The 26,135-nt window shown below is 46.0% G+C and overlaps 2 protein-coding genes across 2 annotated transcripts in view; one reads left to right on the top strand and one right to left on the bottom strand.

Annotated features, from left to right (window-relative positions):
* Positions 1-1,620, bottom strand: part of C28H12orf56 (chromosome 28 C12orf56 homolog) — a 51,998-nt gene extending 50,378 nt beyond the window's left edge. Inside the window, exon 1 of the mRNA XM_051170428.1 lies at positions 1,245-1,620. Coding sequence (XP_051026385.1) covers positions 1,245-1,496 — 252 coding nt within the window. The 5' untranslated portion in view covers positions 1,497-1,620. The remainder of the gene's footprint in view (positions 1-1,244) is intronic.
* An 11,237-nt stretch (positions 1,621-12,857) lies between these two features.
* The window catches only part of Xpot (exportin for tRNA), a 33,515-nt gene continuing 20,237 nt past the window's right edge, over positions 12,858-26,135 (top strand). The window contains exons 1-8 of the mRNA XM_051170086.1: positions 12,858-13,088; positions 16,645-16,778; positions 19,278-19,360; positions 21,236-21,292; positions 21,711-21,780; positions 22,742-22,960; positions 24,400-24,584; positions 24,679-24,847. Of these exons, the coding sequence (XP_051026043.1) occupies positions 16,719-16,778; positions 19,278-19,360; positions 21,236-21,292; positions 21,711-21,780; positions 22,742-22,960; positions 24,400-24,584; positions 24,679-24,847 (843 nt within the window). The 5' untranslated portion in view covers positions 12,858-13,088; positions 16,645-16,718. The remainder of the gene's footprint in view (positions 13,089-16,644; positions 16,779-19,277; positions 19,361-21,235; positions 21,293-21,710; positions 21,781-22,741; positions 22,961-24,399; positions 24,585-24,678; positions 24,848-26,135) is intronic.

Genomic DNA, 26,135 nt, shown 5'->3' with positions numbered 1-26,135 from the left:
TTCCCAGCACCCATCTGGTGGCTCACAACTATAACTCCAGTTCTAGGGGATCTGACACTCTCACACACACACACACACACACGCACGCACGCACGCACGCACGCAAAACACCAATGTATATAAAATAAACAGAGCCAGGCGTGGTGGCGCACACCTTTAGTCCCACATTCTCATCACACTCTCACCATGACACACACACTCACAAACACAGACAAAGGGAGTCCAGGACAGCCAAGGGTACACAGAGAAACACTGTCTCAGAAGAAAAAAAAAAAAAAAACTATATTAAATAAAAGTTTTAAAGAAAGAAATGTAGCCACTGCTGATGAGGGAAGTCTGAGTTGAACTTAAAAACAAAAACATTTAATTTTATTATCTTCTTATAAATATGTTGAGACCAAGCTATGATTTTCTGGGCAAAGCAGTTCCACCAAGAGCCTTGCCATCTATTCCCGTGAGGACACAGACTTAGGCAAGCGAGAGTAAAAGGCTAGACACCTGTCCCAATGGAGACAGGAAGCGACTCCTGGAAAGCAGCTCAAACAAAGAGACCGGGAGGCAAGGAGAGAAGCGAGAAGGGAGGCTGTGCCTCCAATTGGCTGCTGGTTCTTAAAGTCAATCTACTCCCAGAGGAGAGGGAATACAGCGGCATCAAACCCGGCCAAAGCTCAGCCAGGCCACACTGCCTCTCACTTCTGTGACCCTCCTTCCAGGAAAATTTCCCACCCAGTTTGCATCAAGTGGCCAGCCTGAAAGGAGCAAGATCCCGTGCACATCACGCATAAATTCATTCGTTCGTTCGCCTATTCTGGACCAGTCACTTGTTGACTGAATATGAGAGGCAAGAAAGTAAACAAGGCATGGCAGTGTTTGTTTGCGCGGATGCAGTCTCCCGTTTCTCCCGCACTCGCTGCTTAAAGAGGTACCAAGCACAGTACCTACACAGTCTAGGTGTTTAATGAACAAGAGGCTGCCGGCTTTAAGGTGTGTTTCTATAGAGGGACAAGTTGTCAAATCTGTGACCCAATGTGGGGAGGAGGGTGAGCAGACGAATAGGACATCTTTATCTGAAATTCTACAGCAATCCCCAGCTTTCCCGCGCAGCTGTTTTCACTGACACAAGAGATGGGGAAGTCTGGGGCGGGATGAAAGGAAAGTATTCCTCCTTTCTCTGGTGCTGGAGTGGGGAGTCGGGAGTGATGCAAGAGAGTTTAGGGAGGAGTCTGCCCGTCCCCGATCCTCACCAGGTCAATGGCCACGACGTCCCGCAGAGCCACGACCCGCCGGATGGACTTGGGCGGGTTCTCGGTCAGGTAGATGAGTCGGTCGCTGAGCACCACGTACTTGAACGTGTGCTTCTCAGCGTCCGACACGACGATGCAAGGCTCATAGGCGCGGACCGTGTCGTACACCTCGGGCAGCAAGTGCCGCCGCAGGAACGCGTCCAGACGGCTGTTCGTGCGCGCCGGGAAGCCGGACCGCGCGGGGCTTGCCATGAGACTCTGGCGGCCAGGAACAGTGCCCCGGGTGGCTGTGCTTCCACGACACCCGGTGGAACCCGCGCGCGCCACAAAGCCGTGTGCCTGCAGCCTCCGCCACGACAGCGCCGGGACGCTGGGAGCCAGCTTCGTGAACCCGGTACGGCATCTGGTTCCCTGAGCCCCTTTGCCCCGCCCGGTCCCGCCCCTAATCTTCGTCCTCACCTTACACAGCGATGGGCGGGGCGAGACTAACATCTTTTCTCAAGGTTGGTTTACACCGAGAAGCACTCAAGGGTCTGGGAAGAAATTGAGGCCCTGTCCAACTACTGAGCCACATGACCATACAAACACTATTGCTAATGGAGGCCAGTTTTAATCTGATTTCCTGTTAAAGAGAAACTTGAAACAAATGGAAATTTATCCGATAATTACTGTGAGTCTCCAGCTTTGTCTTAAATGCAAGAAATCTGCCTCAAAAAACTCTTACAAATTGTTTCTGTAACTCAGGCCACCCAAGCGGTGCGCCCGTGTTCCCGATGCTTAGAACAATGCGGAAAATAAACGCACGGTTTAAGGGACCCCTGGAAATCAAAGCTGATGGGTTAAAGGGTGTGGATTATGTAGCCCTAGAGACGCCGAGCACTAAGGTACTGCTTCTTGTCCGCGGGCCGGCCAGGAGTAACGGGGTATATTTTTTGTTTTGGTTTGGTTTGGTTTTGGTTTTTCGAGACTGTTTCTCTGCATAGCCTTGGCTGTCCTGGACTCACTTTGTAGACCAGGCTGGCCTTGAACTCACAGAGATCCACCTGCCTCTACCTCCCGAGTGCGGGGATTAAAGGCGTGTGCCACCACCGCCCGGCTGGGATATGTTACTTTAGCAAGATAAAAAGCAGAACAGAGGCCTGAGGACAGCCAAAAAATAGGAGGTCTGCCTTTGTTCATCTAGTGAGTTCTGGGTTGCGCAGCAAGACTCCGTCTCATAAGTAAGCAAATATTTGGAAAAGATACAAAAATACTATATTATCCCTCTATTACTAACAGACCTTAACAAAAGCTGATGTTCCTTACAGTGGTTTATAGTCTCCCTTTTCATATTTTACTATTATAAAGTGAATATTGTAAGCAGTTTCAAGTCCACTGTGGGAGAAGAGGATAAGTGTATTGCAATGTATAACCAGATACTGTGGACTAGCCCATTACAATAAAGAGAAATGCTTAAGCCTCGTTAAACAGAAAGCACTAATAAATAAATAGAACACATTACTTCTATTCTTAAACTAGTTGGGAGGAGTGAGGAACAAGTGCCACCTGCTGGCAAAGTCTCAAATGGCCTAGCGCTCAGGGAGTCCCCGGAGTTTGATCTCCCTTCTCATGGATGCATAAAAAGTGTTCCTCACATGGCTTACAAACTTCCTCGGTTTAGGACGTTTGCCACTTTAAGCCAATAGAATGGCAAAGGCCCCCATCTGCACCTGACAGTTACCCTCACAGCAGCTCAGTGACCAAGAGCACCGGTGATAGAAAGTGAGGGCCAAAGGGGAAAGCCTCAGTTCACACCACTGGTCTGTCTCTGCGTTTCTAGCTTTATACCCACTTCCTGGGACCAAGACAAACAGGATGGCTGGAGCATGGCCCGCAATGAGGTGCACCCGCTGTCTGTGCCAAGAAGCCCATTAGGAAGCAATTAGCTTTTGAAGACCGGGATACCAACCTTAATAAACCTTAAGCATACAAGAAAGAGACTGATGACCTCACTTATGCTTGACGGCTCACAGAGAAGGGAGTGTCATGGTTGCCAGGTGCTCAGCGTTGCCAGAGAAACAGTGAAGTTCAGATTGCAGGGATGGGATTAAGCCCAAAGGAGAGCTTTCTGGAGCCAGGAGGATTGGATTAGACTACTAACTGTTGCTCACGATCTGAGATTCTTAGGAAGGAAAAAAATCACTTACTCTTTCTGAGCCTAAATCTCCTCATATACGCAGCTACTAACATTTGCCCTGCCTGCCAAGGAGAGCGGAAGTGAAGATCAGAGAGTACGACACATACCGAAGTGTTCATGTCCCCCTAAGTTTTTCTAATCTTTCTAGAAGTAGCTAACCCAAATACAGCCGAGATAAGCCCTTGTTCCTTATCTTCTAAGTCAGTCCAAACTCAAGAAACGTGGCACAGATTCCGCGCTATCAAAGCTTTGATAAACATTCCTCAGGTGGAGCTAACAGAGGAAGGGGCAGTCTTGACTCCCATCAACATGGCCCGAGTCCAGAGTTAGGAGACTGAGTTCGAAAACATTACACTGTGAGAGCAGGTGCATGGGGTTCTAATTCTAGCCCTCCCACTCAGCAGTAAGTGACCTTGAAAGTCACCCAACACATCAGTTTCCCCATCTGTGGATGAGAACAGGAGCCCCAACACCAAAGCGTTGTTACGACTAGCAAACCTTGAAAAGAGTTTAGAAACGGGCTTGAGGCAGTAAAGGATTCGGCAGCCCGAGTGAGACCCTGAATTTGATTCTCAGCTCTGCAGAAAGTACAAGATCAAGCCGGCTATGGTAGCGCACACCTTTAATCCCAGCACTCCGGAGGCAGAGGCAGGTGGATCGCTGTGAGTTTGAGGCCAGACTGGCCTACAAAGTGAGTCCAGGACAGCCAAAGCTACACAGAGAAACCCTGTCTTGGAAGAAAAAAACAAACAAACAAAAAAACAAACACTAAAGACCAGGCATCATGACGCCATGACACCATGCGCCTGTGTTCATCCACAGCCTATACTTGGTAGGCAGAGGCAGGAGGATTCCTATAAACTCAAGACTAACCTGGCCTACAGAAAGAGACTGTCTCAAGAAAACAAAACAATGATTATAGGAACAGGCGCCACCTGGATACGGTGCCGCAAGCCGTTAATCTCAGCACTCAAGAGGCAGCGACAGGCAGAGTTCTGTGTGTTCAAGGCTGGCCTGGTTTACATACAACATACTGAGTTCTAGGATAGCCAGAGTTATATGGAGAAACCTTGTCTCAAAAACAAAAATAAAACAAAAACAAACAACAACAAAACAAAAAACCCCACAAAGAACAAAAACCTAGGACCTAACAGTAAATACTATTTGAGGAACAAGGACGAGAGCAAGAGCCCTTGTTACCCAGTCGGAGAGCAGCGTTCAGAGACAGCACCCATACCACGCCAGGAATCCCCCAACTTCCCCCTCCTGGGCCTTCTCCTCCGGCCTTTGTACATGCACAGGTACAGGCACAGGCACCACACACAGGCATGGCACAAATAAAATAATCTTTTAAAGTTACAAAAATAGGGGGCTGGAGAGATGGCTCAGAGCACTGGCTGCTTTTCCAGAGGTCCTGCGTTTAATTCCCAGCAACCACATGGTGGCTCACAACCATCTATAATGAGATCCGGTGCCCCCTTCTGGCCTACAGGCACACATGCAGGCAGAGTATTGTATGCACAGTAAATCTTTAAGGGCTGGAGAGATGGCTCAGAGGTTATGAGCACTGCCTTGTTTTCCAAAGGTCCTGAGTTCAATTCCCAGCAACCACATGGTGGTTTACAACCACCTGTAAAGAGGTCTGGTATGGTGCCCTCTTCTGGTGTGCAGCATGCATGCAGGCAGAGCACACTATACACAATAAATAAATCTTTGAAAAAAAAAACTTTAAAAAAAATTAAAATTAGGGCTGAAGACATGGCTCAGAGGTTAAGACCACTGACTGTTCTTCAAGATGTCCCTTTGGGCTGCTGGGACAAACTGCGGAGGACGGAGAGAGTTACACAACAAACATCTCTGGAAGTTCTGGAGTCTGCAAATACAAGACTAAGGCATCATCAGATCCAGTGTCTGGGGGTGGGTGACTCCTCTTGGTATGCACAGTTGTTTTCTTACGGCCTTCAGTGGTAGAAGAAAATTGATCCTTTGTGCATAATAAGGGCAGTCCATCCACCTTTATGATCTAATTACCTTGCCAAAGCCCCACTTCCAAATACCATCACAGGGAGTGTAGCAGTCTTACGTGTGAATATGGGAGGAACAGATCTTAAATTGTGGGTGCAGGACGTTTAGAACTGGCCTACAGAACCTGTGTCTGGTATGGTGGCTAAAGCCTGTAATCCCAGAACCTGGGACACCGACAGAGGGGGATAGCCTCATGATGGGCTCTAGGTAAGCAAAGGCTACAGAGCTCTAGAATAGCTTGTCTTACCAACTGAGATGCTGTATCACAAAACAAAACAAGGGGCTGGAGAGTTGGCTCAGAGGTTAAGAACACTGGCTGCTTTTCCGGGGGTCCTGAGTTCAATTCCCAGCAACCACATGGTGGCTCACAACCATCTATAATTTGATCTGATGCCCTCTTCTGGCGAGCAGGGGTACATGCAGAGCACTGTATACAGAATAAGTAAATAAATCTTTAAAAAACAAAACACCAAACCAAAAGTATAGCACTAACTGTAGGGAAAATCCTAGCATCAAGTGCTCAAACTATGGAAATGGGGCACAGATACACGAAAGAAAGTCAAATAAGTGTGTCTACTTGGTAACACAGGCTCAAGCATGTTGAAAAGATCGAAAGTCCCTACTATATGCCTTCTGCTAAAATGATGAGTGTTATCTGCCAGCATTGTTTGAGGTGAGAAATTGTACATCCCTCACTGACAGGACAGCCATTTCCTTATTTACTGTAAAATAATGAGTTTATAAAACTGGAAGAGAATTTTACAATCCCATTTGAACTATAGGGAAGGGCCAATGTTACTAAATAAATTATAGATAAGCTGTAGGTAAGTATTTTATAATGCTTCACAAAGTTCTCACAACATGAATTTGTAAGTGAAGAAGACAAAGAAATGTTGTCAGAATAGTTCTTTTTTGGGGGCCGGGTGTGTGTGTGTGTGATGGTTTCAAGACAGGGTTTCTCTGTTTTAGCCTTGGCTGTCCTGGACTCACTTTGTAGACCAAGCTGGCCTCGAACTCACAGCGATCCACCTGCCTCTGCCTCCCGAGTGCTGTGATTAAAGGCAATCAGAATAATTCTTAAAGAACAAGCAGTGCAATATGCTGAACATATATACTGCAGAGCCTCTCAAACCAGGGCTAGTACTGGCAAAGTCTCACAGGGAAAGTTAAAAACTCACGCAATAACTCATCCAAACTGGAACCAGGCTCTAGCATCATGCTACACTCAGGATACATGAAGCAGAGAAGAAGCAAACCCAACCCTGGCGTTTTGTTTTAAAGGTATATAAAAATATTTCAGCCTGGCACGGTGATGCACGCTATTAATCCCTGCACTCGGGAGGCAGAGGAAGGCAGATCACTGTGAGTTTGAGGCCAGCCTGGTCTACAAAGTGATTCCAGGACAGCCAGGGCTACACAGAGAGACCCTCTCTCGATGAAACAAAAACTAATCATATGTGTGTGTGTGTGAGTGTGTGTGTATTGTGTGTGCACATTCCACCACTCTCAAGTATATGACATGTGCTCAGGCTCCAGCAGAGGCTCAATGTTTTGGATCCCCTGGAGCTGAAGCCACAGGTGGCTGTAAGCACCCAATATGGGTGCTGGGAATCAAACTCAGGACTTCTGGAAGAATAATATGACTTTTTGTTGTTGTTGTTTTTGAAGACAGGGCTTCTCTGTGTAGCCTTGTTTGGTCTGGACTCTTTGTAGTCCAGGCTGTTCTTGAAATCACAGAGATCCGCCTGCCTCTGCCTCTGGAGTGCTGGGAATAGAACCTTTTAACTGCTGATCCATCTCACCAACCCTGAAGCCTGACATTTCAAACAACTAAAGATGTTTTATACAAAGTAAAAGGCTATATATGAAACGCTGTGTCTTGAACATGTTCAGCTGTTGTGCAGGAGTATCCTCGTAGGCAAACTATAGGTATCTTGGGGAGTTCAGCTGTGCCCCTTGCAAAAGATCATAGAGTAAGACAGGAGACTCTCATCCGAGTACTCAGCCTGCCCTTACCACCTACTGTATGTACCTCTGTCCCAACTGCACATGGCTGGGGAGGGGCTAGAGTATGTAGGTGGAGAAAGGCTGGGGCTTGGGGAGTGTTCCATCTATGTGCCTACAGAGGAGCCATCATCCCTAATGGATAAAGACCTTACACTGTGGCCTTTTTTGGGGAGAGGACCACCCACACTCCAATAAGTAACCCCTCACTTATGCTCTGTGTATAAACCAAATAAATTCATTGGTTCCCTGTTGGTGTATTTTTGAAACACTATCTTTATTTTGAGATCCTTAAATCCCTTTCTCCATTCTCCACCCCAATCTCTTCCAATACCTCAACACCAGGTAGGAGAGAAAGGAGGGGAGAGGGGGCATAGCTGTCCTTAGCTGCTTCCTGCTGTTTAGGGTCATCCGGGTCCTTAGGGCAAGTCCAATCCTTGTTTCAGGATAACTTCTCCTCAAACTGTATGAACAGTAACCAGGAGCAGCAGGGGGGAAGTACCAGTGGCCTTTTTCTTTCTTGGAGCCCCCAGTCTCTCTTTGAGTCTGGCTTTTATCCCCACTGACAAAGACCACGCCCCCACATGAGGTACTTCCCAGCTGACAAAGATCATGTGCCCTTTCAGGAGGCAGTTATCAGCTGTGGACAATCTGGAGCAGCCCCATATCCCTCACCTGGGATTAAAGCAAAAACATGTTTACATATAAACCCAAACTTCCACAATAGTTCCCCAGAGTGAACTCTGGCAGAATCTAGGTGGCCTTGTCCTTAGGACCTTAGGAAGGGGGGTGGACTTTGCTTAAGATTCCCCTTGGGCCTGCTGTGGTGGCGCACACCTTTAATCCCAGCACTCGGGAAACAGAGGCAGGCAGATTGCTCTGAGTTTAAGGCCAGCCTGGTCTACAAAGTGAGTCCAGGACAGCCAAGGCTACACAGAGAAACCCTGTCTCAGGGAGAAAAAAAAAATCCCCTTGGGAAGGAATTTTATAGTAACATTAGGAAATAAATGTACCTATTAAATGGTTACATCAACTTTATTCTACTTCCATTCCCCTCCATTGCAGGGTAGTTGATCCCACTGTGAACCCTGAAAATGTGAACTATAAAAACCTGTTTCTTGTTTGGTGTGGTTCTGCCCTAACACACACCTTTAATCCAAGAACTTTCTCTTTAATATAAACAGGTGATTAGGTGGGGGTTAGGCAGCCCTGACACTCACCTTTAATCCAAGAGCTTTCTGTACAAAGGACCCTAAATCAAGAAGCAGAGCAAAAAACCAGCTGACAGAGACTAACAGAAAGGAGGGACTTAGAGCTCAGGGGTATTTAACACAACATGGAGGAGGAGGAGCTTTTTGGCTCATTAGCTCTTTGGATTTTTGGCTTTTTCCTTCTGGGAAGACGGCTGAGTAGGAATAGCAACTGTGTGCTTTCTCTGCCTCTCTGAGCTACCAGGTTTTCACCCCAGCATCTGGCTCCCGAGTCTTCATTGGTAAAATCAAACATCTGGGATTTTCTTTCATTATAACATTATGACAGTCAACGTGGTTGGTAAGAAAACTCAATATGATTGAAGAAGAAGAAGAAGAAGAAGGAGGAGGAGGAGGAGGGGGAGGAGGAGGAGGAGGAAGAGAAGAAGAAGAAGAAGAAGAAGAAGAAGAAGAAGAAGAAGAAGAAGAAGGAGAAGAAGAAGGAGAAGAAGAAGGAGAAGAAGAAGAAGGAGAAGAAGAAAGCCCACAAATGTTGCAGAAGCAGAGGACAGGAGATAGTTGACAGAAAGCTACAGAGGAGAAATTTGCCTGGGATCATCTCCACAGGAAGATTCAGTTCTTTGCGTTTGGCTGGATGCCCAGAGAGACCCAGCAGACCTCGGAGCAGCAGGAGCCTGGAGCCCGGAGCAAGGAACAATTCAGGAGCCTCTGAGACAGTGACTTATAGCAAGCTACCCCCAAAAGACAATATAAATGGACTTTTCCCACATTAAAAATAGGATACTCCATATCAGATCCCTTGAGAATGAGGGTGGTGGTGTAACTATTTACAACTGCAGCTCCTCTGTTAACACCTGCTTTCGTCTTTAACATAACAGAAGCCATTTTGTTTCTAAGTCTCTATTTTGATCCTAAGGTGAAATTAAGTTTAGGTTTTCAGGTGCTACCTACCTGGGAGCCTTAATAGCCTTTTACTTACAATTAAAACTTGTTGAACATTCTGCTTAAACTAATGATATATGTTGGGGGACGGTCTCATGTATTTTTATGCTAATTAATAAAAAGCCATCCCACCTGGGCAAGGCAGATGAGATAGGTGTGGCTTAGGTGTGCTTTAGAGGGAGGAATTCTTGGAAGAGAAAGGGACTCCACAGGAGAGAGAAGGCCACCATGGGTTAGGTGGAAGAGAAACACATGGCCGGCTTGGATGGAAGATTTGGCCCAGATTAAGAACATTAGCAAGTATTTGGGATTATGGATGGGAGGTAGCTTGATAGACATTATTAGAAACGGCATGGGATTGGGGCAGGTATCTCATACTATGGGAAGTAGTTTAGAGGATTAATATCTGCCCCGCCCAAGGTTAACTAAGACTATTTTAAAATGAAACAAGTGTCAGTGTCTTGCTTGATTGCTAGCCAGTAATACTAGTAATGTTGACTAATTAAAAACAACAAGTGGCACCCAAAACTCTCTATAACGTTGGAGCAACACCTTCTTTGTGGTATACTGGGTACCACCATCCCCCAACAGCTATATGTTCTACTTAAACAAAACCACAACACCCTGCTCTGTTCCTTTCTCCTGGAACAATGGGGAACTGTAAAGTCGCCAAGTCCGAGCCAATCAGCTTAAAACACTTTGCCTAGCTACCTGGATACAATGCACTCAGAACAAAATCTACTCTTCCTGTGTTTACCTAGTCACAATGATGTAATACTGCCCTCCCCTCGCTTCCCACCTGGCTACCTGGTTGTTACCAGGTTATGGTTTTTCTTATAAAAGGCTGCCTATGGAACAGGCTGGCATCAGTTGGGCTTCTAAGTCCTTTCTGTGGTCCTGATTACAATGAGTCTTGTCTTGGGGTGTGCGTTCACTCAATGAATCGTCAATATCTCACTGAGATTAGTGCTCCAGTGGTTTGTGTGGCAGGAGTTGAAGGAATAGAAAAACTAGTTGGAAAAGCCATTGCAGTACTTACTGCTATTATGAGCACTGGAGTAAACCCCTCTTCACTGTTAATTGCTTTGTGTGTTCGTTTGATTGCTTGGTTTGTCGAGACAGGGTTTCTCTGTGTAGTCTTGGCTGTCCTGGACTCACTTTGTAGACCAAGCTGGCCTCAAACTCACAGTGATCTGACTGCCTCTGCCTCCTGAGTGCTGGGATTAAAGGTGTGCACTTGGGAAGCAGAGGCAGGTGAATTGCTGTGAGTTCCAAGGCCAGCCTGGTCTACAAAGCAAGTCCAGGACAGCCAAGGCTACACTGAGAAACCCTGTCTCAAAACAAAACGAAATCTAAACGTTGAATTCACTGTGTTTCCTCTCAGATTAAAATCTTTCATTTCGGAGTGATGTTCCTTAGGCCACAAGGTATCAAAGTGAAGTTGAAACATTTCACCCTGGGAACAAACTTTTTAAAACTCAGCCACTCCCCCAGAAACTAACCAGATTAATAAAACCATCCCCTTCCCAAGCTAGACACTCTTAAACAAACTCAACTGCCAGGGCCTCTCCCACCTGTGGTATTAGACAGTAGAAGTGATCTGTCATGTACTGGGGTACGCATCAGTGTAACCCCACTTAAAGCCATTGGTTCACCAAGCTGGACTTTACTGGTATCTTCACTTTGGTCTGTTATCAGTACCCTATCTAGGGTGAATAGATGTTTATTCATGTATCCCCAGAAATAGCGTCACAGTAGATAGGTCTAACACGTGTATTAACAATAAATAGCCAGACCTGGTGGCTGCCTGGAACCCTAGCACTCCTAGAGGCAAAAGAATTGCTTGAGGCCAGCAAGTGTTAGGCTAACTAGAGCTACAGAGTGAGCCTCTGCCTCTAAATAAAATTAGCCAAACCGTTTACTCTTAGGTTGGTCCTATCTCACTCTACATAAAACGAGTAAATTTCGTAGCATACATAATGCTAACAATAATGAAGGCGCAGGCTTAGGATTCGGATCCAAGCCGCTGGAATTTACACTACTCTCACAAAGTAACAGTAACTCGAGATAACATAAACAAAGCAACACTAGGAGACAAACAAAGAACGGAAGCACAGGACTTCCTATGAATGCTTTCCTTTCCTTTCCTCTCTTTCTCCTTTGGTTTGGTTTGGTTTTTTTAAAGACAGCGTTTCTCTGTGTAGGGTTGGCTGTCCTGGAATTCACTCTCTAGACCAGGCTGGCCTCAAATTCTCTGCCTCTGCCTCCTGAATGCTGGGATTAAAGCTGTGTGCTACCACCCAGAATGCTTTCCAAAAAGGAAAAATTAGTAACAAACATCTGAACTGGGTATATTGGCTCATCCCAGTAATTCCAGGTTTTGTGGAGAGTTTAGGCCAGCCTGAATAACTTAAAAAAAAAAAAAAAAAAAAAAAATAAGGATCAAGCCAGGCAGTGATGGCGCACCCCGGAGGCAGAGGCAGGTGGATCTCAGTGAGTTCGAGGCCAGCCTAGTCTACAGAGCGAGTTCCAGGACATATAGAACTACACTGAGAAACCATCCCTCAGGAAAAAAAAAAAACAAACAAAAAACACGAGTGACCAGCCTGGGCTATGGAATGTGATCCTGCCTCAAAAGCAAACCAAGTAAATAACAATGCAGTGAACTAACAAGACAAAAACAGTCAGATCCTTAAGCTTCTGGACTCTTGCCACGTGGAACCACTGGAAAGGAATTCGGCAACTAACTCAACACGTGGTTTGAATCAAATCCACACTCCAACCCTCAGGAATTCAGTCCTCAATGCCATTCACCACCGGAGCAGGCCTTTATGGAAAACGTGGAACGTGCCTTAGACCGCCACTCAAAGCGGGGTCCAACGTGGCTCTTGTTATAAAAGCCTTGAGGACCTCCGAAACCTGTGGCTAGGAGGGCCGGATGCGCTCTCCCAGCATGCACCACAAGTCGGCGACCACGCCCCCCTCCGTGCGAGTTCCAAGGAGCACGTGTGCGGCCCTCCGGTCGGAAGCGTCCCCGGCGCGTTGTATGCTGGGAGTTGTAGTCTCCCGGGGCCCTGCCCGGGGATGGCCGTCTGTGCTCTCTCCAAGAGGCTGCCGCTGGCGCCGGTCCGCGCGGCACGACGCGGGGGGCGTGCCTCGCGCTGACTCAGCGGCGGCGTTAGCGGGCCCTTGCGCAGTTTTCCTTCCAGCGCCGGCGGCCCCGCCCGCCGGCTTGCCAACCTGCCTGTCCCGCCCCGCTCCGCCCCGCCCCGCAACGCGCCACGCAGGAGAAGGCGCCCCGGGAACGCGGAGCGCTGAACGGAGCGCGGCCCGGGCCAGCTCCGGCGCTAGCGCTGCGGCTGTAGCGGAGGACTCCAGCGACGACGAGGACGAGGGCCGCTCCCGGGGACTCCCTGCGTGCGGCGCCGCTCCCAGCGGCTAGCCGGCCCTCGGGAGTGCAGGCGAGGAAGAGATCCTAGAGTGATGGTGACTGGAGGCTGGGGTGGTGCGGCGGGCCGGGGACCCTGCGTGGCCAGGAGGGCCGGTCTTGGGGTTGGGGACGAGAGGTGGCGGATCCGTCCCGTGTGCTTGGCTGCCGGTTGCCGGGTGTTTCATCACCCGAGCGGCCACGAGGCTTCGTCCAGGGAGAGATCCGGGCGAAGGATAAGGGTCGAGGCCGGCCTAGGAGGCTGCCCCCCGACTCTATTTGTGATCGATTTGGAGTGCGTCCCACTAATACCAGCAGTAGGGACCTCAAAGTTGATTCGCTCCCCACCCCGGTACAAATAGGAGAAAAAGTGTTATTTCTGCGTAGTAATTTGCCAGCGCCGACAGCCTTCCCCCCTTCTTCGCTTCTTTACAGTCTTGCGACAGTGGGGAAGCGTGATGTTTCCCTGTAACCTGAAAAACGAGTACTTTTTGAAAGCCTTAATTAGTTGCTACTGGGGGAAGTTACGTTGTATTAAAGCGACTTGTCAACTTGATGTTAAAAGGCTGGAAAGATGAAGCCATTCTCAAACAGGCTTAAGTAAGTGTGCAGGAATTTTCCACATTGTCTGATTCTTGACTTAGTGGCGAAGGAAAAACTAAGGCTTCATATTTAAATATATTTCTTGCCCCCTGCCCCCACCACATCCTCTTTTGCAGGTAGTATAAAATGTTTACCATATTGTAACAATGTATAAATCTGCAAGGGTCGCTGGGTCGGAATTGTAAGCGTCCTTTCCCTGTCTTTATTAGGAAGTTGTTACCTTTTAACTCTTATCTGTGCGTTATTCGCAGACGTTGACTCTCTCGGTTTGTTTTGGCCGTCTGAGTGCTTTTTCCGAATGTGCAGATGGTGAAGATTTGTGAGGCATTCCTTCTCCGTGGACAACTGTAACGAGTGTGCTTAGGATTTTTTTTTTGTTAATGATTATGTGTTCAGCGAGGCCTCTTCCCCCCCCCCCCCCTTGTCAAGATTAGTGTGAAATGACCAAAAGCTTAGGCAGTTTCCCCCAAAGCAATGGATAATTTAAAGGAAGTCTAGAAAGGATTTCTCAATCAGGGCTTTACAGAAATCCTTAAACCGACTTTTCTCTCTGAGCATTTGTTAGAGGAATAGTACTTAACTTTTCCATCTGTTCACAAACCATTCTACTTCAAGAATAATTCAGGTAATCCACCCTGTGTGCTACCTCTGAATTTATAACCTGCCGGGGGCGTGCTGTGCACACACTGTAGTCTTTAGGACTTCGCCTTTTCTTGCTGTCGGAATGGGAGGCATACTTTAGGTTTTTCTGTGTAGCCTCAATGTTTGTTTTGGTTTTGAGGCTGGATTCCACTGTGTAGCTCTGACTAGCCAGAACAACCATAGGTAGGTAGACCAGGCTGGCTCTGAAGTGGGATGTCCCCATGCCTCTACCTCCCAAGCAGTGGGATTAAAAGGCTTATGCTACTTTGACTGACTGCTGACTGTTTTTGGTGTTGGTGGAGGTTTTTTGCTTTGGTTTTGTTTTGTTTCATTGGTTAATTAGTTGGGGTTTCCAGAGGGTTTCTCTGTGTAGCCCTGGCTGTTTTGGAACTCACTCTGTAGACCCTGCTGGCCTGAACTCGGATCCGCCTGCCTCTGCCTCGGAAGGGCTGGGATTAAAGGCGTGCACCACCACTGCATGGCTTGTTTTTGTTTTGCTTCTTAATGATAAGACTGGCATATAATCTAGAACTTAAAAATTCCGTGTATTTATTTATGTCGTACATGCACAGGAGAGTCCTGTGCTGTCGGTATGCACAGAGGAGTCAATTCTCTTCCACCGTGTGGATCTGGGGAAATCAAGAGCCATCACTAGTTCAAACCCAGGACTTTACTAAACCTCTGTTTTTACATTCAGGAACGTGGTGATGGATAATTCTCAGTCTTTTTTCTTGAGAAACCAAGCTGTCTGTGACTACATGGTAGCTCTTTTTTTTTTTTTTTTTTTAAGATTTATTTATTATTATGTATACAGTGCTCTGCCTGCATGTACTCCTGCAGGCCAGAAGAGGGAATCAGATCACATTATAGATGGCTGTGAGCCACCATGTGGTTGCTGGGAATTTGAACTCAGGACCTTTAGAAGAACAGTCAGCGCTCTTAACCTCTGAGCCATCTTTTCAGCCCCATGGTAGCTCTTGGAAGGGGTATCTAACTCAGTTTCTGTAGGATCAGACAGTAGAGGTCAGAGGAGATCTGTAAGTTGAAATTTGAAGGCCTTAGCCAGGCGTGGTGGTGCACGCCTTTAATCCAAGCACTTGGGAGGTAGAGACAGACAGATCTCTGAGTTAGAGGCCAGCCTGGTCTACAAAGTGAGTCCAAGGCTACACAGAGAAACTTTGTCTCAAAAAGAAAAAAAGTTCTTTAGCTCTAATAATTATAAAACATATAAATGAAAAGGTTTTATAGCCTTATAATAGGAATGTAAGGCCTCATTTCCCAATCCTCGCAGTGTTCAGAAAGTGTTATTTGTGTGTTTGATGTGTTTCCCTGTGCTTATGTATGCATGTGCATATGTGCAGGTGGAAGTCATATTACATGTCTTCCTCTGTTGATTTTTACTATATAATGCATTTTTGACAATTTCATACATTATATGTAATACATTGTATTACTCTACAGCTCATGTTTGTCAAACTCCCCACCCCATCCTGTTTTTTCAGACAGGGTCTTAACTGAATCTGAATTTATCAGTTTGGCTAGAGTAATTGGCCAGAGAGCGTTGAGGATCTGCCTATTACTCCCCTACCTCCTCAATACTACCATCTAGGTTTTTATGTGGATGCTGGGGAGTCTCTTTATCCAGGTCAAAGTGCAGGAAGCAGTTTACCCACCAAACTCTGCTTCCCTCAGAACGTAGTGTTCCATGTGTACGCAGAAAAGCCTTCCCTGTTCTGCCTTGAGAATATCAGACTCTGCATTGTGGCAGATTGCTTTGCAGATATTTAGGGGACAGGAAAGCAGGTGTGGAGTGGGCATGCTCTGAAGTGAGGGAAGGTGTTTATGAAATAGATTTCTAGAACTGGCTGGCAAGAGTAGAGACCTGGAAAAGGCAGGTTGCTGGGAATTGAACTCGGGTCCCCTGGAAGCACAGACAGTGCTCTTAACCACTGAGCCATCTCTCCAGCCCCAGCCATTCTTTTTTTAAACATAACTTCGCTTGCCCTAAGAAGGGTATTATACTCTATAGGTGAGCCATTCTGAGTGTCCTAAAAGATGTTTCATGTTCCTATCTGAAATTTACAGTTGCCCAAATGAGTTAATAGAGACATCATTTTCCACAGGTGCACGTTGTGCAGCGGACAAGTCCCAACACCACTTGTATGTTTCTATAGGAATTATTCTCAGCACTTGACTGGACAGTACCACCCAAAAGCTTTGACGGCATACCTCTGGTGTGTGCTGTAGGGTCCACTCTTGCTCTTGTGAGACCTGGGCTCCCTTCCTTGAGCTTAGGTGGATTTTGACTCTTCCGGGAGCTGTGTCTTTTCAGCTACTTAGATTCTAGACAACTTTGTTTTCTTTGTGCAGATGATTGTGGATTCTTCTGTGGGATTCGAAGCCAAGTCTGTTGTGATCGGAACACTCCAGGAATAGCAGCAGAGATGGATGAACAGGCGCTTTTAGGGCTAAATCCAAATGCCGATTCAGACTTCAGACAAAGGGTAAGTCAGGCTGATTTCATCACTTTCAAAAGCACGCTACCGCAGATGTGCATTCAAGGATTTGACAGAAAACACATCTGATGACAGAGGTATACTTTGAGTAAACAGTAATAGGCTCAGACAGACTGAGGTGTGCCCTGAATAGTGGACCATCAAGGGTTGTGGTTGATTTTTGTTCAATTGGCTGAGGCAGCACTGAGAGCTGACCTGTTAAGGCAGGTCTCTGTGCAGCATCAGACATTTCTGATTGTTGCAAAGTTGTAACACAGTTACAAAGGTAGGGAACGTTTGCCGTAGCATAATGCGTGTTTTACTTTCTGATTGCTTAGCATGGGCTCTAAGTGGCTTAACTCTTAGGTTGATGACAACTAGCCTCCTTGTTATTTAGTCTTTGCAGACTGGAAATAAGCAGTTTTGGTATGCCATACTTTAAGTTATATAAATAGCTTTTGTAACAAATCGTTAGGAGATGCTGGTATATATGCATAAATGTAAACAATTAAACCTAATGTAGCGTGGAAACTTAATAAAGACTTTAGCTGAATGATAAAAGAAGACTCTACAAGAAGAGCCCTTTAATTAATGTTTAAAGACCTGAGTGCTGTGAAGTTTAGGATCAGAAGAAGGAGGGGCTTTTCTTTATTCCTCCTCCTCCTCACAGCAGAGTGCTTGGCTGAAGTGAGCCGAAGTTAAGGATCTCACTGAGTATGACAGCCCTGTCTGTTTTGCTTTTAAGTAGTGGGAACTTCGTTTAAAGTTGTTTAAAAAATAAACAAAAGCCTCCCAAGCAGTTTCTGATATGACATATGCCTCGGCTGATAAATAAGTAACCAGCCTTCCAAATACTGCAAATAATAGGAGTCTTGGTGGCAGTGTCTAGTCAGAACATCAAAGTGCTAGAAGTCCAGGCTTTTGTATATAAAGGGTTTTGTTTTCATAGGGAATTAAACTGCCTGCTTCTGCAGCAGTGAGGACTATAGTCTTATATGCTGGTTATAACTAAAGGTTTTTGGCTGTTGTGTGTGTGTCAGACGATTTTGGGTTTTTGTTTTTCTTCTCCCCCGACCCTACTCCCAGACAGGGTTTCTCTGTGTAGCCTTGGCTGTCCTGGACTTGCTTTGTAGACCAGGCTGTCCTCAAACTCACAGCAGTCTGCCTGCCTCTGCCGCCTGAGTGCTGGGATTAAAGGCGTGAGCCCACACCTGGTGGTTTTGGGTTTTTGTTTGCTTTTATAGTGCTGGGAATTGAACTTAAGCAAAGGCTCTACACTAAATTTGTTTTTTGTTTGGGGAATTTTTTTTTTTCTTTTTCCTTTTGAGACTCTGTATCGCCTTGGCTGTTCTAGACTTACTTTGTAGACCAGGCTGGCCTCCAACTCACAGAGATCTGCCTGCCTTTGCTTCCTGAGTGCTGAGATTAAAGGCGTGAGCCACCACTACTTGGTTCCAACAGCTTTTTTTGTTTGTTTGGTTGGTTGGTTTTTTTTTTTTTGGTTTTTCGAGACAGGGTTTCTCTGTGTAGCCTTGGCTGTCCTGGACTCTCTTTGTAGACCAGGCTGGTCTCGAACTCACAGCAATCCCCCTACCTCTGCCTCCTGTGTACTGGGATTAAAGGCAGGCGCCACTACCCCCGGCCCCAGACCTTGAACTTTTGGATCCTTGCTGCTGTTTAAAGAAAAGGATGTGTTAGCTGCTGAGCCCTTCCCTTTTATTTAGTGGAATGTTAACAGCACGTGTGAAGGGCTTTATCTGTCCCCTGTCCTAGCTTCTGAGATGTTCCCAAAGAGAGTCCTGGGTTTTAGTAGAAACTGCCATCTAGGCCATCTGTCCTTCTGGTGACTGCCTGCTAAATCAAGGGCTACCATGTCCTTCCACAGACTTGATAATGTGCTACAGTGGCTTAGGGCTTGGGAAGGCACTTGCCAATTTGTTATAAAGGGTAGACTCAGAAAAAGCCGGATGGAAGAGATGCTTAGAAGGGTCAAGAGCCTCGGTGCCTTCGTGGCTCCTTCCTTCTACCATAAGAGCTCGCCAGCCTAGAAGGGAGGGCTTAAGAGACTGACCCTCCATCTTCTCCATATGCTACCCCTCTCTCTAGCCCAGATTAGTCACTGGGCTCAAAGTTCTGTTATTTTGTTTAGCATTTACTTATGGTGGGAGCGGGTGTGTGCTGATCGCGTCCCTTCATAGCCCCTTGTGCAGTTGTGTAGACCTTAATGTCAGTGCAGTTGATAGAACACTGAGGCATTGCAGGGTGTTCTTGCACGTCTCCTTTACTGTAAGGAAACTGCCATAAGTGTCTAACTGATAATTGTTCACTGGTCTGTTTTTAGGAGTGATCTGGACTTTTCATTTTTCAGAAGCCTGGATTATTTTTTTTTTTAGCTGATGTGTTAAACCCAAATTGTTTTGATTATTGGTTCACTCCAGCCTTTGTTTAGGATGAGCAGGGCATCAGAATTTGCTATCAAATGTGTTACTCTGTTTTGCAATCTTCCAGGCCCTAGCTTATTTTGAGCAGTTGAAGATTTCCCCAGATGCCTGGCAGGTGTGCGCAGAAGCACTGGCACAGAAGACATACAGGTAATCACGACAGATTCTCCACGTTGTCTGGAAGGACCAGCATTACTGTGAAGCATTTCAATTTTTTCTCTGGGAACTGTTTTTTATAAAAACATTTTATGGACTGGGCGTGGTGATCTCTATGAGTTGGAGGCCAGCCTGGTCTACAAAGGGAGTCCAGGACAGCTAGGGCTATTACACAGAGAAACCCCGTCTTTAAAAAAAAAAAAAATTATGACTTGCCTTTAAGAAAAGTTAGTAGCCTAAAAATAGAAAAATAACAAACCAATTTTTGAGCTAGTCCAAAATTGATTTTTTTCAGTAAAAGCACCCTTTTATGTGTATTGTGTCCTTGAGAGCCAGTCCTCACTGGAATAGACTACACAAAACATGTCTTGGTTCTGTTATTGGGAGTTGGTGAAAGGAGTGATCATTAATGAGATGGTTTTTGGTTTGGTTTGGCTTTAGTTTTTTCGAGACAGGGTTTTTCTGTGTAGCCCTGGCTGTCCTGAACTCAGTCTGTAGAGACTCGAACTCAAGAGATCCACCTGCCTCTGCCTCCTGAGTGCTAGGATTAAAGGCGTGTGCCACCATTCACAGCCAATGATACGGATGTTAATTTAACGTTCTTACTTACAGCGTATCAATATTTAGCTACCATTTGGTGCTGGGACCCTCAGGGTCTTGCCTTAGTGGTTACTGCACCCTTAGTCCGCCCTGTCGGGCTTCCAGCATGGGCCTCAGTGGAGGAGGCAGGAGGGTGAAGCAGGTCTCACACTGTTTCCCTCCACTTCTGCTGTCCTGATTGCTTAGGCCACACCACATGTAAGAAGGGGTCCGCTGCTGCAGTGTGCCTTCTGTACTTGCGTACTCATTCCATTGTCAGTGTAGTTAGCTTTTTATTAAAGCAAAGCTTGTGGGAAACAGTTAACTAGCAGGACATAAGGTGCCCACCCGTGGGAGCAGAGGCAGGGGGGTTTAGTGCTCACCTGACTGGAGCTGTGGAGTGCTGTGCCCACACTTCTGTTTGGCTGCATCTGTTGCTTGACCTGTTCTTGTGAGCATCTTCAAGTGTCTCCGTTCCTCCATAGGAAATGCTGTGCCCTCACAAAGCCTGTCTCCCGCACCATCCATCTTGACTGAGCAGATTCCGTCAGAATCATTGGCTGTCTCACCCGCTAAAGAGGGGATTAGAAATAGATAATAGCAGAGGCAGGCGAATCTCCCATGAGTTTGAGGCCAGCCTGGTCTGCAGTGTAATTTCCAGGACAGCCACGGCTGCACAGAGAAACCCTGTCTACAAAAAACCAAAAAATGGACAGAATGGGTGTTCCTCCCCCTCCCCTCACAGAGGGGCTTTATTTGTAGTTTAGTTTCCTGTGTTAATTTTGAGGATGGACTAAGAATTTCCTGCCTTGTTTATTTTGTATTTGGCCATAAGGATTGACCAATGAGGCTTAACTTTCAAGTAGGCCAAAGTCGGCATCTTTGCCTTGCTCGCTCTTTCTGCTGTACGTTTGTCCCTGCACCTCTCTAACCATCGTAAAGTACAGCACAGAAACTGTCCGTACTAGCAGTTAGGGCAGCGGCCTCCGTCCAGGAAGCACTGTGCTGAGGGTGTGCAGTAGAGGTTGTGGCTATGCTGCGGATTGTATGTAGAGCCCTCTCAACCCTTTAAACAAAGGGCTTAGCCCTGCGGCTCATTGGTGGAGCCTTTGCCTGGAACTCATGAGGCCCTGGGGTCGGTACCCAGTGCTGCCTTCAAACAAAGAAGACAGTAAAAATAAAGTAAATAGCATTGGTAAGTGGAAAGTCAGCCAAGAGGCCTACTTTGAGAATTTTCACAGTTGTTACTGGTATTTTGCCTGATTACCTAATTTTCTTTTGCTTTTTCAGTGATGATCACGTAAAGTTTTTCTGCTTTCAAGTATTAGAGCATCAAGTTAAATACAAGTAAGGCCTCTCTACTATTTCTACTCAAAGATTGTTTAGTTTACGTTTTCGTTCTTGAGGAAACCAAAATACAGATGGTAAACTAACAAAGTAGCAGCTATACCTGGGCTATGAATGTATTTTGACTTATTCCAAACCGAGGAGTCAGCCCACAGGCTGATTCTATAGATTGCAGACCTCAATGCTTAGTTTGTTTGAAAAAAATCACATAGCTGTCATTCTATTTGAGCATGAAGTGAGCCGTAAGTCTGAGATCGATGACTGCAGCCTGTCTGTGCATTCTTTAAAGCTGTGCTAATGGACATCTGCAGTGTATTTTAAGGAGCCCTGAATGCAATAAATGCCTCAGTTTTAATCGATGGGATTTTCTTTCAAAGCCACAGACCCCACTTGTGGTCACTCTTCTCTTTTTCACCAGGTACGCAGAACTAAGCACAGTTCAACAACAGCTGATCAGGGAAACGCTTCTCTCCTGGCTTCAAGCACAGGTAAAATCATGTCTTGAGCAATCAGCTGTTTCATCTTTTATATCTAAATTGTGGGCAGAAGCAATGATAACTTAAGGTTGTGCTAATAACCAAACTGCTGTACTGCTGTACTTTTCCATACTATGGTGGAAACTTTTTTTTTTTTTTTTTGGACCCAGGGTCTCACTATGTAGCCCTGGCTGGCCTGGAGCTCCTGCCTCTTCCTCGTAACTGCCAGTATTAAAGGTACCCACTCCCACACCTGGCTGAAACTTTAGGATTAAACAGTAATTCTTTTTGGTTTTTTGAGACAGGGTTTCTCTGTGTAGTCTTGGCTGTCCTGGACTCCCTTTGTAGACCAGGCTGGCCTCGAACTCACAGCGATCCGCCTGCCTCTGCCTCCCGAGTGCTGGGATTAAAGGCGTGCGCCACTGCGGCCAGCATAAGCTTTCTTTTTCTCATCATGTGTATATGTGCAGGCCTGTGTGTAGGTACATAGCCTGATTGCAGGCACCCACAGAAGAGGGTGTCAGACCCCCTGCAGCTGGAGTGGTTGTGAACTGCCCAATGTGGCTTCTGGAGACGGAATTCAGGGTCTCTGCATGAGCAGGGTGTGCACTTCACTGCTGAGCCGTCTCTCTAGTGCCTTAGGTTACTGATATTATTAAACTTCATGACAGCAGCTGCATTTTTGTTTGGTCCTTAGAGCTGGCCTGTGTTGACACAGCCTCTATGCAAAGGACCTTTTTGAAGACCAAAAGAGTTGTTTATTCACACATACTTCTTTTGGTTAATGATATTTAAGCTTAACACACAAATCATTGAATGTAACCAGAGGGGTTTTTTTTTTCCTTTAAGATCTAGCCCTAATCTCGGCAATGTTGAAGTTCAGTTGCCTTTCTGCCAATTAATGATAAATAGAAGAATATAATGTGCTTTTGAATAGTTAGAATTTAATTTCATGGATGTTTCTGTTTGTCAGATGCTGAATCCCCAACCTGAGAAGACCTTCATACGAAATAAAGCTGCCCAAGTCTTCGCCTTGCTTTTTGTTACAGAATATCTCACAAAATGGCCCAAGTTTTTTTTTGACATTCTCTCGGTTGTGGACCTGAACCCAAGGGGGGTGGATCTGTACCTGCGCATCCTCATGGCTATCGACTCGGAGCTGGTGGATCGCGACGTCGTCCATACCTCAGAGGCAAGTGACTGCGTGTGGACGGGCTCCCGCCCAAGCTCGTGCAGGGAAGGAAGGGAGCAGGCGCATGACAAAAAGGACAGGGAGTGTGCTTAAATTACAAATGTGCCTGCTGACAATAAAATTTAACACGAGTTCACCTTCTACAGTTCTGCGAAATGCCGTTCACACTTGATGCTTGAGAACAAACAGAGGCTACGGCTTATGATGTGAATGGCGCTGCTGCCCCCTCCGGAGTCTTTAGTTACACATTTAGGCATCACTTTGGTCTTTTCTTTTTAATTGGTTTGATGTAGTGCTGTGATTGAATGCACTGTTTCACCACTGCCCAGGAATGCTTACAGCTGAGCGTACCCTGACGCCAGCCTCCTTTCTAAAGCAGTAGAAAGTACTGGTGAGACAGCGCAGCAGCAGAGCGCTTGTGTGGTGTGCAGGAGGTCTCAGTTGTATAAAATAATTAATAGGACTGGAGAGCTGGCTCTGCTCTTCCAGAGATCTTGAGTTCAGTTCCTAGGACCTACATGGTGGCTCACAACCATCTGTACCCTCTGATGCCCTCTTCTGGTGTGCAGATAGAGCACTCATACGTAAAATACATTTAAAAAATCTTGCAATGGCACATGCCTGTAATCCCAGGACTCAGGAGGCAGAGGTAGGTGGATCCCTTAGTTTGAGGTCAGCCTTGTCTACAAAGTGAGTCCAGGACAGCCAGGGCTGTTACACAGAGAAACAGTGTCTCAACTAAAGGAAGGAAGGAACAAAAGAAAGTGGGAATTTTAACTGGATATTTCTAGCACTTGGGAAACTAGGGTGGGAAGTTCTCAAGTTTGAGGCTATCCTAAGAGCCCTATTTTTAAAAGAAAAAAAAGCTGGGCATGGTGGCGCACACCTGTAGTCCCTGCACTCCAGAGTCAGAGGTAAGTGGATTGCTGTGAGTTCAAGGCCAGCCTGGTCTACAAAGCGAGTCCAGGACAACCAACACTGGACAGAGAAACCCTGTCTTGTAAAAAAGAGAGAAAGAGAAAGGAGAAAAAAAAAAAAAACCCCAATGAAAGTAGCTTTAAATGTATATAATTGTTTAAGACGATTATAACTAAACATTCGTAAATTTAAAGGATATTGTACATTTAAGTCACTGCCATGTCTAAATAGCTTAAGGACTGTTTGTCTAATATTTAGAAATGATTTTACATGCTTAAAATTTCTAAGCAGTGCTTATTTATAGTTTTATTTAATGAATTAAGTCTGGCACCGAGGAATAGAACGGAAAAAGGAAACACCGAGAATCACAGGATGTAATTTTAGAGCAGATAAATAGGAAGCCATGGAAGGGACTGTTAACAAGGCTGGAGGTCTCGCGTGGAGGAAATGACTGTGTGCCACTGTGCTTGGATGTACCGAGCCGCCTCTTCACAACGTTCCGTGTCTGTGCTGTGTTTCAGGAGGCTCGCAGGAACACCCTGATAAAAGACACCATGAGAGAGCAGTGCATTCCCAACCTGGTGGAATCGTGGTACCAGATCTTACACAATTACCAGTACACTAATTCGGAAGTGCTGTGTCAGTGCCTTGAAGTAGTTGGGGCTTACGTCTCCTGGATAGACTTATCCCTTATAGCCAATGATAGGTGCGTGTGCCTAGCCTTGACCCTGTAAACTTGCAGAGCTGGTATCTAGAACTTCTGAACTGAAAATGTTAAAACTTTGACTTCCCATCGCCAGGTTTATAAATATGCTGCTAGGTCATATGTCAGTAGAAGTTCTACGGGAAGAAGCATGTGACTGTTTGTTTGAAATTGTAAATAAAGGGATGGACCCTATGGACAAGATGAAGCTGGTAGAATCCCTGTGCCAAGTGTTACAGACTGCTGGGTTTTTCAGCATCGACCAGGTCAGTGACTGTGAAAACTGTCAGATACTGAGCTAATGTCACTTTCCCCTCTGGGTAGGAGGGAGTGTTCTGAGAGCCACAGCTAACATCTGTGGCATTTTCCCTGCACACTTGGTTATACAATCTGGTACATTACAGGCAAGATGGCACATGCATCTTGCAAGTTTGCAGTGCTGAGGAAAAGGATTTCTCAGACATCTTTGAGGGTTTTAAAAAATATAATGTATTTAGTGTGTGTCTGTATGTCGCACACACCACAGTGCACATGGGAGGTCAGAGGACAACTCTAGGTGGGTCCCGGGCTGAAACTCAGGTTGTCAGGCTTGGTAGCGGCCTTGCCTTGTCCTACGACATCTGTGCATTGGGGATCATGTCAGTAATATGTATCTAGTAGTTTCCTTCTTCATGGACCAAAGGTCTCTTTATTACCTTCTACTGTCTTAATATCTGGGTCTTTTTAAGTAAAAATCTGAAATTGTAAAGGTAGAGCGATCCTGTCTGTGGGAGAATGGCTTAGGGGAAGCTAATGAGAACAGTCCAGCCTGCCTGGAGGTTGGCAGTGACCTGAAGCAGGCCACTGTAACAGCAGCTTTGTGGCTTTGTGGAGAAGTTAAGGCCTAAGTCCTACAGTTCCCCAAAGGACTCGGAAATATTACACACGCAGTGCACCGGCGTTGACGTCATAGACCTGTGCCTAGTAAACTGAACCCCAGGGAAGAGGAGCTTTTAAAAAACTTCTCTTTTGCTTCCACTCTTTTTTTTTTTTTTTTTTTTTTTTTTTAATTGGTAACATCCACAGGACTGTCACTGAAATAACAGTTGCAGGGACGAAGAAGTGACTCAGTAGTGACAAACACTGGTCTCTTCCAGGGTCTGTAACTGCAATTCCTAGGGTTCCAGTGCCCTCTTCTGGCCTCTCTAAACTCCAGACATACATATCGCATAGATGACGCATGCAGGCAAAAACACCAAACTTAGAAAACATAGTTGCTTTTAGAGTACCTCTGGATGATAATGGTAGCAGAAAAATTCAAATTCTGATTAATTTTCCCTTGGTAGCTGATGTCTTAGCATTGAGCCCTGGGGACCAGCAAAATGCTTGGCAGATAAAAACAGTTCCTTAAGATCCTTGTGATCCAGGCTGGAGAGATGACTCAGCAGTTATAAATTCTGTCGGCTGTTCCTTAGGACCCAGATTCAATTCCCAGCACCCACATGGCAGCTCACAACATGCAGGAAAAACACCAATGCACATAAAATAAAAAATAAATTATTTTAAAAAAGGAAA

This window comes from Acomys russatus, chromosome 28 (assembly GCF_903995435.1).
Source record: "Acomys russatus chromosome 28, mAcoRus1.1, whole genome shotgun sequence".
NCBI lineage: Eukaryota > Metazoa > Chordata > Mammalia > Rodentia > Muridae > Acomys > Acomys russatus.
The sequence above is the reverse complement of the archived record's forward strand: the minus strand, read 5'-3'. Positions and strand labels throughout refer to the sequence as shown.